Source organism: Ammodytes marinus (assembly GCF_949987685.1).
Source record: "Ammodytes marinus genome assembly, chromosome: 16".
In the NCBI taxonomy this organism is placed as follows: domain Eukaryota; kingdom Metazoa; phylum Chordata; class Actinopteri; order Uranoscopiformes; family Ammodytidae; genus Ammodytes; species Ammodytes marinus.
Genome location: NC_137220.1, coordinates 14,940,005 through 14,958,516, shown reverse-complemented (window position 1 = coordinate 14,958,516; position 18,512 = coordinate 14,940,005). Strand labels below are relative to the sequence as shown.

At 35.8% G+C, this 18,512-nt stretch overlaps 1 protein-coding gene and 1 gene segment (V, D, J or C); one reads left to right on the top strand and one right to left on the bottom strand.

Moving 5' to 3' along the window:
• Positions 1–2,342: 2,342 nt before the first annotated feature.
• cabp5b (calcium binding protein 5b) lies at positions 2,343–5,540 on the bottom strand (the record flags this gene model as incomplete). Its single annotated transcript, XM_080044556.1, has 6 exons — positions 2,343–2,371; positions 2,542–2,689; positions 2,855–2,964; positions 4,309–4,452; positions 4,579–4,609; positions 5,490–5,540. 6 exons carry the CDS (start codon positions 5,538–5,540, stop codon positions 2,343–2,345), a joined length of 513 nt encoding a protein of 170 aa, XP_079900682.1.
• Positions 5,541–8,755: 3,215 nt separating this feature from the next.
• On the top strand, positions 8,756–9,219 carry LOC307262768 (immunoglobulin heavy variable 3-66-like). The segment is given in 2 exons: positions 8,756–8,822; positions 8,924–9,219.
• The last annotated feature ends 9,293 nt before the right edge of the window (positions 9,220–18,512 follow it).

Here is an 18,512-nt window from a genome sequence, read left to right as displayed (position 1 = left end):
ATAAAATAAAATATTTACTTTTGAAGTGGTTATTCTTTCTCTTCCTATTACTATCCACTATGCTTGCATGTCTATAAACCCATTAATATGTTTTCCTTTTTTATATTTGGTGGTTGAAAGCAGTATACATATTGTTACACATGCAAACATCAGGGTTTTTGTTAATTATGTCTTAAATAATGAACAAATCAATATGGACTCGAGTGTATTGATTTTATCAATATTAATCTTACTTGATGTCTTAATACTTAATGTGAATGTATTAATTCCCAATGGAACTACAACATGTCGAGTATTAAACTTTTCAGAAAAAAAGTCTTTATCCTACAACATACGATACATTTCTAAGGAATATACTGTATATTTTGATTTAAACATAGTGAAGCATCGTTCTGAAAAACACATTCCGGTATATACAGCTCCTTTAGGTTTTTTGAGATGACTTTTTACAGTCAGCAGATGAGAATTAGAGCAGTGGTTCTGTCTTCTGTGCCATCTGCCCATCTAAAGGGTCGCACGATGAGGATTACAGAGACCGAACTAATCCACCCCACAGAGACAGATTATTCCTGAGATCCTTTACATGTAGTTGTATGGATGTTGTTTCATGATGTATGATTCATTCGACACTTGACATTTATTCTATGAGGTTTGTGTGATTAGATCGGAAGCTAAACGTTATTTTAATATTCTCAATCAGTTGATGTAATATATATATATATATATATAAACATGAGGCAGTGTTTGTTGTTTTCCGAGCTATTTTATGTCTTTACAATGATTCTACAACACACATTAATGGTTTTCAAAGTTAATCTTGACATTAGGACATTGGGGTACAGCCCTTAAAAGAATATGACCGGCACATTACATTGAAATACAAATATAGCTGTTGCCAAACTCAACAATTTTAGTAGCTTTTTGTTATGCAACGGCATTAGCAACTTTAGAGGGATTATTTTCAGTGAAAGATGCCAAATTAACAAAGAGGTTGGAAAATAAATCTGTTATCAGTTTGATCACAGGCAATCTGTCTGTCTGTCAGAAATAATATTAGTAACATAGTAGTCAAATGTGGAGTAATATTGTAAACTCTATGAAGCAAATCAATTAATTTATAATTTTGTTATATATTACGATGCACGGCCTACAGTACAACAGTATGTGCATTGCAAAGAAGTGAAGATTAAAGCTCAGAATTTACAAAGAAAAAAGGGACAAAATCATACCTTTCAGTTTGTTCTTAAATTAATTGCATTTTATTTTTTGGATGTAAGTACAGTATGCTCAAATGCGGAACACAGAATGTGGAAGGCAAACGTCCAGAAACAGACTTCTGGATACCATTTCCTTGCAGTTGGTGGACTGCCTCTATACCACCGTTGTTAGAAATAGGAAGTCAGGCAGTGGCAAGAGAGATCATTTTGTGTGCCACAAAGGGGGAAACATACTTTTTATGCCAGGGTCAAAGCCGCAGCACGTTAAAGGGCATGTGGCAGAATCAACCTTTACTTTTGGAAGGTCAATGCTGAACTGTCTTATCTAATTAATAATTTCCTATGAATCTGATTAAATTTGTCAATGTCCACAACAAATACAATCTTGGAAAAATATCAACTGATAATTCTTAGGAAGCAGCATGCACATAACTCATTACTTCCCAAGCCACCCACATGTATTGCGGGTGTATTTAATTATAATTAAATGGGGGGTTCTTTGATCACACACACTACTTTTAACACATTAGAATGTTTACGTATTACAGTCCATCTAGAGAACATGTGAATACATTTTTACACAGTTTACCTGCATCATCTTTGAGTTGCAACACATATTGTAAAATACCTTTTGACTTAAGTTCTCCAAGGCCAACCCACAGTGTAGGACATCCACATCATATCGACAACTAAGATTGGTTCACAGATATTTGATCCATGTACTTCAACATGCTTAAGGGGACACCGCAGACCATTCTAATTTCACACATTTATTAGTTCATGTATTTCTAACAGCTGACAATGACGTGTACACTCATTGTTCAATGGGACAAGGTTAAGGGAATTCTGGGGAAAAAACAGATGACAACAGATGCTGAACTGAATTATCTAAAAGACATAAGGGTATGGCTATCTAGAGCTATACTGTTCACATTTAACAAAAACAACAACACTTATTTGCTCACTTAAAATGAATGCACATGGTCACAAATGAGGCAGATGCCACTTAAATAACAGGAATAATTCATTAACTTTATTCACAAGATGCCGGCTATCATCAGCGTAACATTCAATCTAAAAAAAGGCATCCTCGCTGTTCAAAGTCATCAATTTTTTCTGTTGTCCTCATTTCTTTGACATCATTTCCACAAACTCTGTAAAGAGAATGGAAAGGAAAATGATTAATTCAACCAAACATTACTGACTATATTAAAGTAACCTCCAGTTTGTCACAAAGAGCAACTACATTTTTATAGAACAGAAGTTTATAAACTCCTATGTTAAATAACAAAGTATTTTCTTTTGGTGTTTGTTCTTTGCTCACCCTCAAAGTCAACTGTTCCATCTCCGTTATTGTCAACTTGTCTAACCACTGCCTCAATTTCCCTTCTGTTGGTTTGTTCCCCCAATAACTTTGTCATGGCATTCCTCAGCTCCTCAGATGTAATAGAACCATCACCATCTATATCAAACTGTGAGAGAGAGGGCAAACAAACAGACCAAACATTGCAAAGCGTTAGCCTATAATATTTTGCTATCACAACATCTTGTTTTGGCAGATTTCAGCATTTACAGTATTTAATATCTACAGAGGGGTGCCAAAGTGCTAAAAGGGAGAATAGGTCGGTCGAGCTCACCTCTCTAAATGCGTCTTTAAGTTCCTTCAACCCAATCATCCCTGCAGTTTCAGCCACAAGCTTGGGGGTCATGAGTTCCACGAAATCCTCAAAGTCCACCCGTCCCCCCACTGTAGTTAGACAAATAATATAACATGAGCAAAGAAAAGCTGAACCAAAGTTTAACTGTTAAAACATAATTAATAAATAATATATGTTTTTGTTTAGCTTTCTGTTGGAAGGATTTATCATCTTGGGGAATTCATTATTTGTTTTATGAAAAATTATGCAAAACATATTTAAGACGGATGTAAGGTTTTGAAAGTTTCAGGAAACGTGTATTCTAGACTATGTACCCTGATACACAGAGCCTATTTGCATACATATCCTGTTTCAGTACTGCACTGAACATTAAGATAGTTCAAATTCACCATACAAAATAAAATCACATTTTTCTCAGTTTGTAAGCTGCAGACTATAGTCACAGAAAATAATTTCACTTTTCATACTTTCAAGTTACATGGTTGGAATATACTGTATGTTAAGACCTTTTATACATTGTTTTATATATATTTTTTTCTTTTACAGTCTATGTTTAAGTTCAATATTCGAAATATCTGCTTTGTCTGTTCAAAGAAACTATCAGAAATGACAGTGACATGATGGTGCTAAACATGAATATTTTCACAGAAGTTAGCAGGCAATAGGACATACAATAATATTAAGTGCTGTGCTGTCAAAACACCTTTAATGTAAATTTTTTTTTTATCTTATAGCTTTATTTGAGTGATATCTAAGGCCCAATACATTTGGCCCTCCTATATACAAACCCAATGCAAATCCAAAGTAGCTGGAGGCTATACATATGTCCTCCCACTGACTTCCTGTCTTGGCTGGTCAGGTTTTAACGGAGAAAAATACTTGTAACACACAGGTTTACAGCATGTTTCACGTTCAGCTGTCATATTTTTATGCAAAAACAGACTACAACTGAGATGATATCCCTGCTCTGCTGCCCAAACTATGTGCACTCCTGACATACAAGAAATACAACCAAACGTTTATACATGAAAATGTTCCTACCAATGCATGGCAGGGTACTTTCGAGATAGAAGTATGCAAATAGGCTCTGTGTATCAGGGTACCCAGCCTAGAAGACACTTTCAAAACCATTCATCCGTCTTAAATATATTTTGCATTACTTTTTAAAAACATGTTCTGGTTAAAAAAATTAAATAATAAAAGATGTACACGTTTGAAAGCCCACGATAAGACAAGCGTTTTAATAAATGTAACTAAATACATTCCAAAGCCTGTGAAAATGACATGCAAAATTGATTTATGTTGTATTTGTCTATACTTCACATAATGTACTGGCAAGAAAAACAGAAATATCCCTTTGAAATTATGTATAATATATTTTTTTATTAAGCATTAATTAAGTTTTTGCCACTGCCCTTTGGACATTTACTCACAATTCATGTTGATGTTCTGGCTCAGTTCTATGAGCTCCATTTCTGTTGGCATGTAACCCATGGTCCTCATAAGGTTCCCCAAGTCCTTACAGGTTATGTAACCATCCTTGTCTTTATCAAACTCCACAAAAGCTTCGCGTAACTCTAGAGAAAATAAAGACACAAACATGAGAATGATATGTGACAGGAATGAATATTAAAGGAGGTGGAAACTATTATTCAGCACTCTAAAAAAGTATGTTTTGTAAAACGTAAGGTCACAGAAGTTACCTTCAATCTCATCATTTTCAAGAGCTCTTGTCTGCAAAATAGCAATGAGATGGATACAAATGTGAATTATGTTAAACATTTTTGAATACAGTTGTCAAGCACACAATGTTCAACTGTTTTTAACCACATCATGATGACATTGTGTGTCACCTCCTACAAAGACTCAGAAAATTAATATCTAAACATGTATTACAGATGGAAATAATAGATGTGGAATGGATACACAATAAACCCACTAAATCATTTGAGAGCAAACTTACATACATACATACATTTGAATCACCCATTTTATTATTTCAAAATGTGAATATAGTACGTTTTTCCCCCCAGAACATTTAGTGTGAAAAAAAAGAGGGGAATAATTGTCACTGGGATGTGATAAATAACAAATGTAACGTGTCTTTACATTAATGTGATCCCAGACTATAGCAGTATATGTCAGGATAAAAAAAGAGTCAAATATTAACCTCATTATACAGTGAGTGAAAACTCACTTTTAACCAACACATTAACCTAATGTATTTATTTTTGTACATTCTGTGAATATACTGTATATCTGTAAAAATATCATTTGTTAAATCACTGCTTTGAGATAGGGTGCATACCTTTTAGGGTGACATGATCAGCACAGATTACCTATACATTTCAAAAAATATTTTATTTAATGTACTTTGAAATGAGTTATTCATCATTAAAACTGACTGAGGTGGCTATGCATCCACCTAATGCACCAGCTAAAAAGTTTGTCCTCAAGTCTCTACTCCACAACTGGACTAGACCTCCAAGCCTCTTTTCCCCTTTAGTAAAAAAAAAAAAAAAATGAAATACCATACAAACAGAACAATATTTCTATCAAGAGATGAAAGTAACCCTAAAGCGTACTATTAAACCATGAAACCATTTTGACTTACTGGTCTCTTTGATCCTCCTCTGAGAAAGATGCAAGCTGGTTTATGACTCATGATGACAGCCTTTGGCGAGGTCCCGGATTCCTTGTTTGTAAAATATCTTGTTAAAAAATGTTATTCACTGGTATGTTACTATATTGTTTGATTTCCTTTTTTCTTCTCTTCTGTGGAGCATGTGCGAGTGTGTGTAAACTGTGATCAGCAGTGATCTGCATACACCAGAGAGAAGGGATGAGGTCCCATATGGATTATCTCTGCAGCTTTGGTCTAGAAAATAAAGATGGGCTTAAAGCTGTGCCTATACGCAATTTCATATATACAGTCATTACTGTTGTTTTCTGAAGCCTTTCCTCAAAGAATTAATGCATCTCAATGGCATAACATTTGACTGCTACAAGAAATGTTGCAAGTTCATACTGTTCTTGTTTGCTTCTAGTTGTTTACTCCTATCATTTTACGTTTATCTAATTGAGTAAATGTGGATAAAGCTTCCTATATGTTATCACTAAATAAAATAAAATAGATAGAACGGATGGGAAAGTGGGGAGAGGGCAGACTCACACACACTGCATATACTATATACATTAATTATTTGAAGTATGTGGGGAACATAAAACAATTGTATATACAAATAAAAAAGGAAAGAAAAAAAGTTATGTTATAATAATAATAATAATAATAATAATAATAAGTTTTTTATTTATATAGCACAATGATCACAATTGTGGATACACGATTTGCTGCATTGCATGAGAAGCGCATGAATGAAATGAATGAGCACAATTCGATGATCACAAAAAAATTGCAAATTATAATAAATTACATTAAAATAAAACACATTCTAATACAGAATATTATATAACATTAAATGATCTTAATTTCAAATAGAGTGAATTTGATCCGTCTATATGTACGGTTTATAACAAGAACATGTGAAGAGACATGATTATTCCATGAAATCCTGTTTTATATAACAGCATAGATCCTGTTTCAATACTGTACTGTACATAAAGATGAATCAAATTCACCATACAAAATAAAATCACATTTCTCTCACTATGTAAGCTGCAGACTATAGTCACAAAAAAGAATATTACTTGTCATACTTTCAAGTTACATCGTCTTCATGGTTGGAATATGATGTATGTTACATAAGACCTTTTTTATTTTAATTTTTTAACATTTTTACAGTCTATGGTTAAGACCAATGTTCTAAATATCTGCTTTGTCTGTTCAAAGAAACTGTATCAGATATGACAGTGACATGATGGTGCTTAACAGGAATATTTTCACAGAAGTTAGCAGGCGATAGGACATACAATAATATTAAGTGCTGTGCTGTCAAAACACATTTCATGATGTAACATATTTTTTATCTGATAGCGGTATGTGAGTGATATCTAAGCCCCAATACATTTGCCCCTCCCTTATAGAATCCCAATGCAAATCCAAAGTTGCCAGAGGCTATACATCTGTCCTCCCACTGACTTGCTGTCTTGGTCGGTGAGAAGCAGCTGAGTTTAATTCTTCGGTCTCAGGATGATGAACAAACTGTCTGTTGTGCTGACAGCACTCTGCCCTAATGTAAAAATGCATACATTTAATATACTGGAATTTATTCCTCTCTTGTTCTCACTCGCCTCCTTTTTACTTCTGGTTCTTTGGCAGGTTTGAATGGCCAGGCTCTGGAGTCCACTCCCTCCACTTCAGTGTTGAAAAAGCCTGAAGGATCCCTCAGTCTTTCTTGCAATGGAACTGGATTTGATTTCAGTAAATATGGAATGCACTGGATCAGACAGCCTGCAGGGAAGGCTCTGGAATGGATGGGGCTTATCTACTTTGATTCAAGTAAAACAATGTATGCAAGCAGTGTGCAGGGACGTATAGAAATCACCAGAGATAATAGCAACAGCATGGTGAATCTGAGACTGTCCAACATTAAGCCAGAGGACCCTGCTGTGTATTACTGCGCCAGAGACACACACTGTTTATTGTAAGAAGAAAGGCTTTATAAAAACCTCAAACAACACTTGTTTACTACAGTCACCAACAGAGGGCAGTCGAAGATCCTAAATCTAAACTATGAGTAACCATTGAGGCCTACACACAAAGAGAAAAAAACACACAATGTGAAACCAGCAGCTGAGGCTGTGGTTTGTTACTTCCCCTTTTTTATGGTTTTTACCAACATGTGCATTCCGACAATAATGTACCGGTTGATAATATTCCTGTCAGTTACTCCCCAAGGCACATGTGACACCTTTTCTGTTATATTTAAATTTAGTTTCTAAATTATGATGAAAATGACACAAATTAAACACATTATGATTGTAAGACTAAACAATGGGTCCTCAGACAAAACAGTTATCAATGTGAGTCAATAACTGAAGACTTATTCATCTATTAACCATTTTATCTTAAAAAAAACTTTGCTGTGTGAATAATTTAAGTGAATGTGACCGATTATACCCCTGCATGTTTTCCACAGGAGAGCAATGTAAATAAGTCAGTTGACGAGCATCTTGGCAGTCCAACAAGGACAGATGCCAACCATCACCCGCCACGTCTCTCATTTCGTTAGAGGGATTAAAACATTTCTGGTCATAAAACCTGCAGTGAAAACTGAAGAGGACTGAGTGAGATACAATGCAATTATAAATTACAATGATTGCCGTTGGTAAACCTGAATGAAGTGTGTGGCTATTTGTATTAGTATCATTATGTCAATTCAGTGATATAGTAAAATTATAATAGGATGATGAGTCTTTTACTTGACTTTACTACCCTGAACTGTCAGCTACTGTCAGTCTACTAATGGTACACTCTGAGTCAGTCAAAGCTTGGTTTACCATCTCCAGAGATAACAGTAGAAAGCAGCTGTATCTGCTGATAAACAGTCTCACAACTGAACAATCTGCTATTTAGTATTGTGTTTGAAACTCACAGTGTTGCAGAATGAGCAAAACTGTACAGAAACATATGTCAAATAACTAACCACTACTAACCACTAATACAAAAATATACCATCTGCTTAATAATGACTCAAGTCTCAATACAACTGCTGCATTCAGACAAGTTGTGTGTTGCTCCAGTGTTCTCCTACACAGCTAGCTGAGGCACAAAACTATGTGATGATTTTAAATCTAAACGTAATCATGCTTGCTTTATAGCCTGTCAGGGTCCATCTCTATGCAAAGTCAACTTCCTCTCAGTCTGCCATAAAGACTTGATGTCATGCTGTCAGTTGCAGCAGAAGAAGAGAAGCTCCCATCAGATCACCTTTAACAGCGACCATGTTCTCTGTAGCTCTGCTGCTGCTGCTGGCTGCTGGATCCTGTGAGTCTCACTGAGGCAGAGACACTGACAGTATGATCACAGCTCACTGACTGTTCACTGTTATTACACACAGTCAATATTCAACATGTTTTCCTCCACAGGTGTGAAGTGTGAACAGTTGACACAGCCAGCCTCTGTGACTGTGCAGCCAGGTCAACGTCTGACCATCACCTGTCAGGTCTCTTATTCGCTGGGCAGCTACTACACAGCTTGGATCAGACAGCCTGCAGGGAAAGGACTGGAGTGGATTGGGATGAGAAGCACTGGAAGCCCTTACTACAAAGATTCACTGAAGAACAAGTTCAGTATCGACTTCGACTCTTCCAGCAAGACAGTGACTCTAAATGGACAGAATGTGCAGCCTGAAGACACTGCTGTGTATTACTGTGCCAGATGAGACACAATAACACAAAGCATCAGTAGACCTGTACAAAAACCCCTCAGTGTCTGAACACTAGTAACATGAAGCCACCAGAGGAGGAGCCCTCAGACCACAAATGAGTTCAGACAAGTTCACTGTTACAGTAAAGTGGGAAAACATTTGCAACAGTGCAACATTGTCTCATCTGTTTGATAAACAGGTCATATAATCAATACGTTCTTGACAATCACAATTAAGTTTATTTCTGTTTCCACATGTGGGAACAGTATTGGACTCGTCCAGTCAAACTCAATGCTTGTGCCGCCTGGACAGTTTTGGTCAGGTCTTACTGATAACAGCTATCTAAAGCAATGATAACTCAGAGCATGGGGTTTTCCTCAGTTGCTGACCTGGAGAAGGTCATCCAGGCTTCACACTTGAGTTTGAACCAGCAAGCATAATATTTAGTCTACGGTCTGAGAACCCAGCAGTGTATTACTGTGTACATCAACTGACAGTGTATCATACAAACCAGCAACAGACCTGCACAAATACAGCAACCAGCAAGACTCACCTCATACACGTTGTAATTGATCATTATACTTGATTCATGTTAACATTCACTTTAAGAAAATAAATAAAGATCATGATTTTTGTTGTTATTTACAGAGGAATTTCAATAATATTTTAATCGTGATTTGTTATCTACATCAGATTTAGGCATTTACAGTTTACAGTAAAAGTAGTGTCAAAAGTTCTTTCATTTTTGTGAATGGAGGAACATGTTCAAAATATTGGAGGTGAGTGGGTAATACAATTTAAATATATATATTAATGAATTAATTTCCAGATATTCACTCTGAATATATTATATCACTGAAGAGACTGTTCTCTTGGCTCCAATTAGACCAACATTGATGCTTAATATGTTTGATTATATGCAAACTAACTGACCTTCCTTTTTACTCGGCTATAAAAACGTCCCATCAGTGGAGTAGTTCACAGCACGTCACTTTCAACTCCAACAATGTTTCCTGTAGCTCTGCTGCTGCTGCTGGCAGCTGGATGTGAGTCTCTCTGGATTTGTCAAAATCAACAGTTCCACTTTGAAGTTTAACTTGATGATTTGTTATAATTATTTTTTTTATTTTTTACAGCTGTGAAGTGTGAACAGTTGACACAGCCAGCCTCTGTGACTGTGCAGCCAGGTCAACGTCTGACCATCACCTGTCAGGTATCTTATTCTCTGGGCAGCTACTGGACTCATTGGATCAGACAGCCTGCAGGGAAAGGACTGGAGTGGATTGGAAGAGGAGCTGGATCCACCACTTCCTATAAAGATTCACTGAAGAACAAGTTCAGTATCGACTTAGACTCTTCCAGTAAGACAGTGACTCTAAATGGACAGAATGTGCAGCCTGAAGACACTGCTGTGTATTACTGTGCCAGAGAGACACAATAACACAAAGCATCAGTAGACCTGTACAAAAACCCCTCAGTGTCTGAACACTAGTAACATGAAGCCACCAGAGGAGGAGCCCTCAGACCACTAATGACTTCACTTTCAAAGAAAGAAACAGTCTTTAGTTTCATGAAATGTTCATAATTGAATAGGCTTTCAGCGGTTTTCATTTGTTTGAACGCTCTGACATTACAATCACTGATACAATATTGTATGTTTATTTGATTTGATGGAATTCATCTAGTCCTAAACTAGGCTTTAATTGATTCAGTTGAAATGAATCCTCAAAAATTATATTTATCATCATTCCATGTTTAAAAAAACGTGTAACGGGTATTATTATCTTATTTGCAGTAGTTACTGAATCATACAGAGCTCAACAACCTGTAATTGAAGAAGAAAAATGCATATACAGAAAACACAAGCAGATATAGAAAATATCTTCATCAATTTGAAAACACATTCACAGCATTTAGAAAAGCGTCACAAAAAACACAACACAACACATTAAAATGATAAGATATTTGACTATAAACAAGCAACTTAAATAATGTATTATTGAACGGATACAAATTATACTAAACATGTGAGAGAGACTCTTCGATGAAGAACTCATGTACAGCAAATATTACAGTAATTCACACTGATACAAGAACAATCTAGTTGCAAACTGTGAGGAGGAGTCAATGCAAAACTCACATGTCCTCCATCTCTACTTATGTGACTGCAGAGAGGAGGACAGAGAACAGTGGACACACAGTTTAACATGATGGACTATAGGACAGGACTGCTGCTTTTAACTCTCTGCTGGGCAGGTGAATCTCGTCATTGTTCTGTATATTATGATTTTTTTAAATAGGTACATTTGTTGTATTTGATGGTTTTCTTTGCCTCTGCAGGTGTTGATGGTCAGACTTTGACAGAATCAGAACCAGCGGTTAAAAGACCTGGAGAATCCCACAGATTGACCTGTACAGGCTCTGGATTCACATTCAGTAGCCACTGGATGGCCTGGATCAGACAGGCACCTGGAAAAGGGCTGGAGTGGATTGCTACTGATGGTGGTGGTAGTAGCTACATCTACTACTCTCAGTCAGTCCAAGGCCGGTTTACCATCTCCAGAGACAACAGCAAACAGCAGCTGTATCTGCAGATGAACAGTCTGAAGACTGAAGATTCTGCTGTTTATTATTGTGCTCGAGAGCCACAGTGACTGGAGTTGGTGGAGCAGCTGTACAAAATCCAACAGTTTTCATCTTAACCCCAATTATTTCAAATTATTATTTCCCTTACTTCAAAAATTCCCAGATAAGTATAAAACAGAGTCACACTAAACACTTTCTGAGATCCATCAATGTAATATTACAAAAATATTTAAAACAAGACACTGCAGGGGAATAGGTTAAAAATGTTAACTTATAGATAATGTATCATCATGAAACTATGCAGTTGATTACTTCTAAAAATTAAACTATATGAATGAATACTTTATTCCGGACTCAAAGTTCCATATAAAAAGACAATACAAATATATGACAACACAAATTAAAATACATACAAGCATCGATTCCAATGTTTCCACATCCCAGAGGAGTACCTTGTATCACTCTGTTTAGTGTCAGTGAGTGCAATTATTAGTTTGTTTTTTTACTCTAAAAGTCGACACATAAATTTATACATTAAATTCCTCAACACAGCATGAAAGGTATACACAAACTACACTAAAATATGTAACTAATTATGTTTAAGTTTACATCTCTTTATAAACCAACCCTACTAATTAACCCTTACCAATCTTACTGTAAATGTAAGATGAAGCCAGAGTTAAAAATCTTTATTTATTTATTTATTTATTTATTTTACAACATATTAGTATCGAACAAAACATTGTGCTTTAGAAGTTGAATTTTGCTTCAGAGTATTGAAAAAACAACTGATGTTGAGATAATTGCCGAAATATATATACATACACAAAAAGACAAGGTTTATGAAAAAACACCTAAATGGACCCTTTATTTGCATTATTTGATCTGGTTGAATTTTTTTTCTAATATGCTTTTTTGGTGTTTTCCGCTATATTGGATCGTATTGGACAGGGACCTTTGCCTTAATGGTACAGTAGGCCTATGTGCTTTACCAGTGATCCACCGGGCAACCCAGGTTGACCATTTTTAACTGCAGGACTTTGAGTGAATTATTCAATGACTGTCATTAATAGACTATTTAAATATTATGTTCATGTATGTGTTGTTGAAGTTAAAAATATATTATTATGAGTCAAGGTGTTGACAAAATTATTCAAAAGAACATTTAAAGAATCTCCACAATGATGTCAAAATAATAAGAAATAAAGTGAAATGATTTGGTAAAATGATATAACAAAATATTATCATTTAGGAGGAATAAAATAAAGTTAAGTTTTCAGGAGAGACTAAAAATAGAACACCGTTTTATCTCTTCTCTAAGCTCCACACGTGAGACACAAACACGGCAAAGTATAGTCACCAGTCCAATCCAGTTCTCTGCTCCCTGTGAGGAGGAGTCAATGCAAATCTCAGGTGTCTTTCTCCTCTACTTATGTGACTGCAGAGAGGAGGACAGAGAACAGTGGACACACAGTTTAACATGATGGACTTTAGGACAGGTCTGCTGCTTTTAACTCTCTGCTGGACAGGTGAAGAGTTAAACTGATCTTAATATCTCATTGCTTTTATTTGTGTCACCAGCTTATTTAACTGGTATATTGTTCTTATCCAGGTGTTGATGGTCAGACTCTGACAGAATCTGAACCAGCGGTTAAAAGACCTGGAGAAACCCACAGATTGACCTGTACAGCCTCTGGATTCACATTCAGCAGCTACGGGATGAACTGGATCAGACAGGCTCCTGGAAAAGGACTGGAGTGGATTGCTTATGTATGCACAGGCAGTTCTCCTATCTATTACTCCCAGTCCGTCAAGGGTAGATTCACCATCTCCAGAGATGACTCCAGCAGTAAAGTGTATCTACAGATGAACAGTCTCAAGACTGAAGACACTGCAGTGTATTACTGTGCTCGAAGAGACACAGTGAGAGACAGTAATAGAAGAGCCATACAAAAACTACTTCCTCTATTTACCACCACCATTGGAAAAATTAACTTTTCTCAGTATCACTTGTTTGGTAAAATGGAATTAGATGAACAGTTTTGGTTATACATACATTATGAGTTTGATGCATTTTCCCTTGGAAAGCAATGTTTAGAAACTATGTGATTCCCAAATTTATGTGATTTGTCACACACATGAAATGGTTCAGAACAGAAGATTCCTGACAGCTAATTCGAACATTTAAGCACCACTGATAAATGTACGATTGGGTTTAAATTTCTTGAGAAGAAATTCCTGAAAAAATATTCATATTTATCTATAACATAAAACAAATGAAAAATACAGAAAATCTCAATCTTTTTGACAAATAATGCAGTTTGATTAAAACAATTCATGAAGAGGACACCAGTGATCTTTGAAGTGGAGGAGAAGAGCAGTGGTGATGGAATATGCTAAGTTTACGATTACAAACAAAATCAATTTACTTGAATACTACATATGTATATTGGAGATAATGTAGAATTTGTTTTTGTTTCAAGCAAGTAAATCATGTTTAAATAAAAAATGCATTAATTTCCAGAGTTTTTCTTCAACGCTATACAATTTAAGTTTTTGCATTCTGTTTCAGTTCCTGAGCATGTGAGCCACCAAATTTCTCTGTATGTCTGTGTCTCCAAACATCTGCAAACACTGAAACCAATAACATTATTTCATGCAAATCTGCAAACCAGCAGCATCAGACCAAAGTTTTCATACTATTTACATGATCCTGTTCTTCATTCTGCAAAAGTTTTCTGGTTGCTCCTTTTGTCTCCATGAGTGCACGTCCTCATTTAATGAATATGTTTTCCATGATCCTATGTTAATATTCACATTAAGAATAGTAGTACTGATCCTTATTATTGTTTTTGATCCTAATTTATTTTTAATGATATTTAATCATCATTACATCACACAGTATTAAGGCACTAATGAAGTAGCAACATTTAAAGTTGTCTCATTCATGTTAATGCAGGAACATTTTCAAAATATTACAGTTCAGTGTGTAAAATTTCATTTTCATTTCATTTAACTTTTATTTATCCTTGAGAGACCAATTGAGGGGTGACCCTCATTTTCAATGACGTCGAGTTTAAACAAATTCAAAGGAAAAACAACAATACATAAACAATATTCAATGCAAATACATAATACATAATACACAACAACAGGTGAAGAGAAAAACAATTGAAACATTTACCATGTGGTGAAGATTAAGTGGCAGCAATTAAAATTAAATGGGTGAAAGTACAATATAGCCTAATTAAAACAGTTACAGGTAGAGTTTGGCAGATTTAAGATAGTTTGTTTAAATTGGTTAAAGGATATGAAGTTATTTAGTTTAATTTGTTGCTGTAAGTTGTTCCATTAGTCAGGGGCACTGAAGCTAAAAGCTGTTATAATATAATTGTATACAAGGCATAGATGTGATATCCAGGCATCTTTTCACTCTGAAGATATCATAACACTGCACACACTCTTCTATTGGCTCCAGTTAGACCAACATTGATGCTAATATGTTTGATTATATGCAAACTCACTGACCTTCCTTGTTAATCAGCTATATAAACTTTCCATCAGGCTTTCAGTGGAGTTCACAGCACGTCACTGTCAACATAAACCATGTTTCCTGTAGCTCTGCTGCTGCTGTTGGCAGCTGGATGTGAGTCTTTCCGGATATGTACAATTTTCTATATGTAACTATAATTTGTTATTAAACATTATTTTTTTCTTTTAACAGGTGTGAAGTGTGAACAGTTGACACAGCCAGCCTCTGTGACTGTGCAGCCAGGTCAAGGTCTGACCATCACCTGTCAGGTCTCTTATTCTCTGGCCAGCTATCGCACAGCTTGGATCAGACAGCCTGCAGGGAAAGGACTGGAGTGGATTGGAGATGCACGTGTTGGATACAACTCTTACTACAAAGATTCACTGAAGAACAAGTTCAGTATCGACTTAGACTCTTCCAGCAAGACAGTGACTCTAAATGGACAGAATGTGCAGCCTGAAGACACTGCTGTGTATTACTGTGCCAGAAGAGACACAATAACACAAAGCATCAGTAGACCTGTACAAAAACCCCTCAGTGTCTGAACACTAGTAACATGAATCCACCAGAGGAGGAGCCCTCAGACCACTAATGACTTCACTTTGAGAGAGAGAAACAGTCTTTTCATAAATGTTCTTAATTTATTGAAATAGATTTTCAGCTGTTTTCATTAATTTGAATGCTCTGACATTACAATCACTGATACATCATTTTATGTATATTGACCTTTTGAATTGATTGAACAAATCCAGTTCAGGACTTGGCTTTAAGAGCTTGTGGTCTTACTAAAGTAGAAATTAATCCTAAAAAAAATCCGTTTCTCATCATTAGTTTGTTGAAAAAAAAAACATGCAACTACCGGTAACATTATTTGAATCTTATCGGCATTATAGTTACTGAATCATACAGTGGTCATCAGAGCTCAACACACTTTGCAATGTAAGAAAACTCATGCAAATAGACAAAACACAAGCAAATATAGATCAAATATTGAGAAAACATGCTGCAAATACATCACAATTCAACACATTATGATTACACAATGCTTAATGATAAAAAACAACTTTAAAAATGTCTTATTGTAAGTATGACACAAGCTAAACTAAAGCATGTGAGAACGGCTCTTAGAGGAATTACTAATGAACATTACATATTGGAATATCAAAAACAAAACACATTTAAATGAGAAGAGATACAGTGAACTGATTCTTTAGAATAATATAACACTATATCATCATTAAGGAGAACATATAAAATAAATATAAAAATAGTTTATCAGGAGAGATTGTAATGAAAACACTGTTTAATCTCTCCTCTGAGTTCAATAAGCCAGACACAAATACAACAATGTGAAATCTCCCGTCCAATCCTGTTCTCTGCTCCAGGAGGTGTCAATGCAAAACTCAGATGTCTTCCTCCTCTACTTATGTGACTGTTGAGAGGAGGACAGAGAACAGTGGACACACAGTTTAACATGATGGACTATAGGACAGGACTGCTGCTTTTAACTCTCTGCTGGGCAGGTGAAGACCTACCCACACCGATCGATATTTCAAAGAGCTTTTATTTGTGTCGCCAGTTTATTTCACTTGACGTTTCTTGTCTTGACAGGTGTTGATGGTCAGACTCTGACAGAATCTGAACCAGCCGTTAAAAGACCTGGAGAATCCCACAGACTGACCTGTACAGGCTCTGGATTGTCATTCAGCAGCAGCCACATGGCTTGGATCAGACAGGCTCCTGGTAAAGGACTGGAGTGGATTGCCTGGATTCATAGTGGAAGTGGTAGCAGCAAATACTACTCTCAGTCAGTCCAAGGCCGGTTTACCATCTCCAAAGACAACAGCAAAGAGCAGCTGTATCTGCAGATGAACAGTCTGAAGGCTGAAGATTCTGCTGTTTATTATTGTGCTCGAGAGCCACAGTGACTGGAGACGGTGGAGCAGCTGTACAAAATCCTACAGTACTTGTCCTTACTAGACTAATAGCTCATGAAAAATAACTGTATTTTAATTGTATCTTCTGTTGTTGTTGTTTAAAGTAAAATCTTGAAAAGTGGCCATGAGAAAGATCATTGTTTATTCATATTCATGTTTATATTATTCAGAAAATAAAGTGGGTTAATAACAGCCTTTGTGAGCTGTTCTCACCACAACACTAACAGATCGTTTAAATGCTTGATCAAATTCTGCTGACTTCTGCTTCACGAGTTGATTTAATTGTTGTTCATCTCTCACTTAACTCACTCTCTATCTTAAATGCACATGCATAAACAACTCACAAAACACACAGATATAGAGATACTGAATAAACTCTTCATGGTTTTCAGACAGCTTAAGTCTCTATGTATCAACAGTGTATCTCCATTTTGTCCAACTAGTAAAATGCAAAACCACAGACTGATGCACAGTCCCCTCCCAGCCTGGACAATATGACGTTCTCCTGGCTATTCTTTGAATAATGGCACAGGTCCGAAGATCAGTGTTAAGGAAAACCATTGAATTGGACTTTTGATGAGTGGGCTGGAGGTAGTATTCATCATAATTATGTTCCATCTTCAGCTACACTACTGCAGAGACACTTTTACTTGGACAGTGACTATGAAAGGGCAGAGTCTACGGTTTGAGAACCCAGCAGTGTATTACTTACATCAACGTGCATCATACAAACCAGCAACAGACCTGCACAAATACAGCAACCAGCAAGACTCACCTCATACACGTTGTAATTGATCATTATACTTGATTCATGTTAACATTCACTTTAAGAAAATAAATTATTTTTGATTTTATTTACAGAAAAATTTAAATATTTTTTTTATTGTGAATTGTTATCTACATCAGATTAATGCATTTACAGTTTACAGTAAAAGTAGTGTCAAAAGTTGTTTAATGTCTGTAAATGCAGGAACAGTTTCTAAATATTGGAGGTGAGTGGGTAATACAATTTAAATATATATTTAGTTAAATTAAAAAAAAAATTGCTGGTAATTACTTAATTTCCAGTTATATTTTCACTCTGCATATATAATATCAACTAATAGACTGTTCTCTTGGCTCCAGTTAGAACAACATTGATGCTTCTATGTTTGATTATATGCAAACTCACTCACCCTCCTTGTTACTCGGCTATAAAAACTTCCCATCAGGCTTTCAGTGGAGTTCACAGCACATCACTTTCAACATAAACC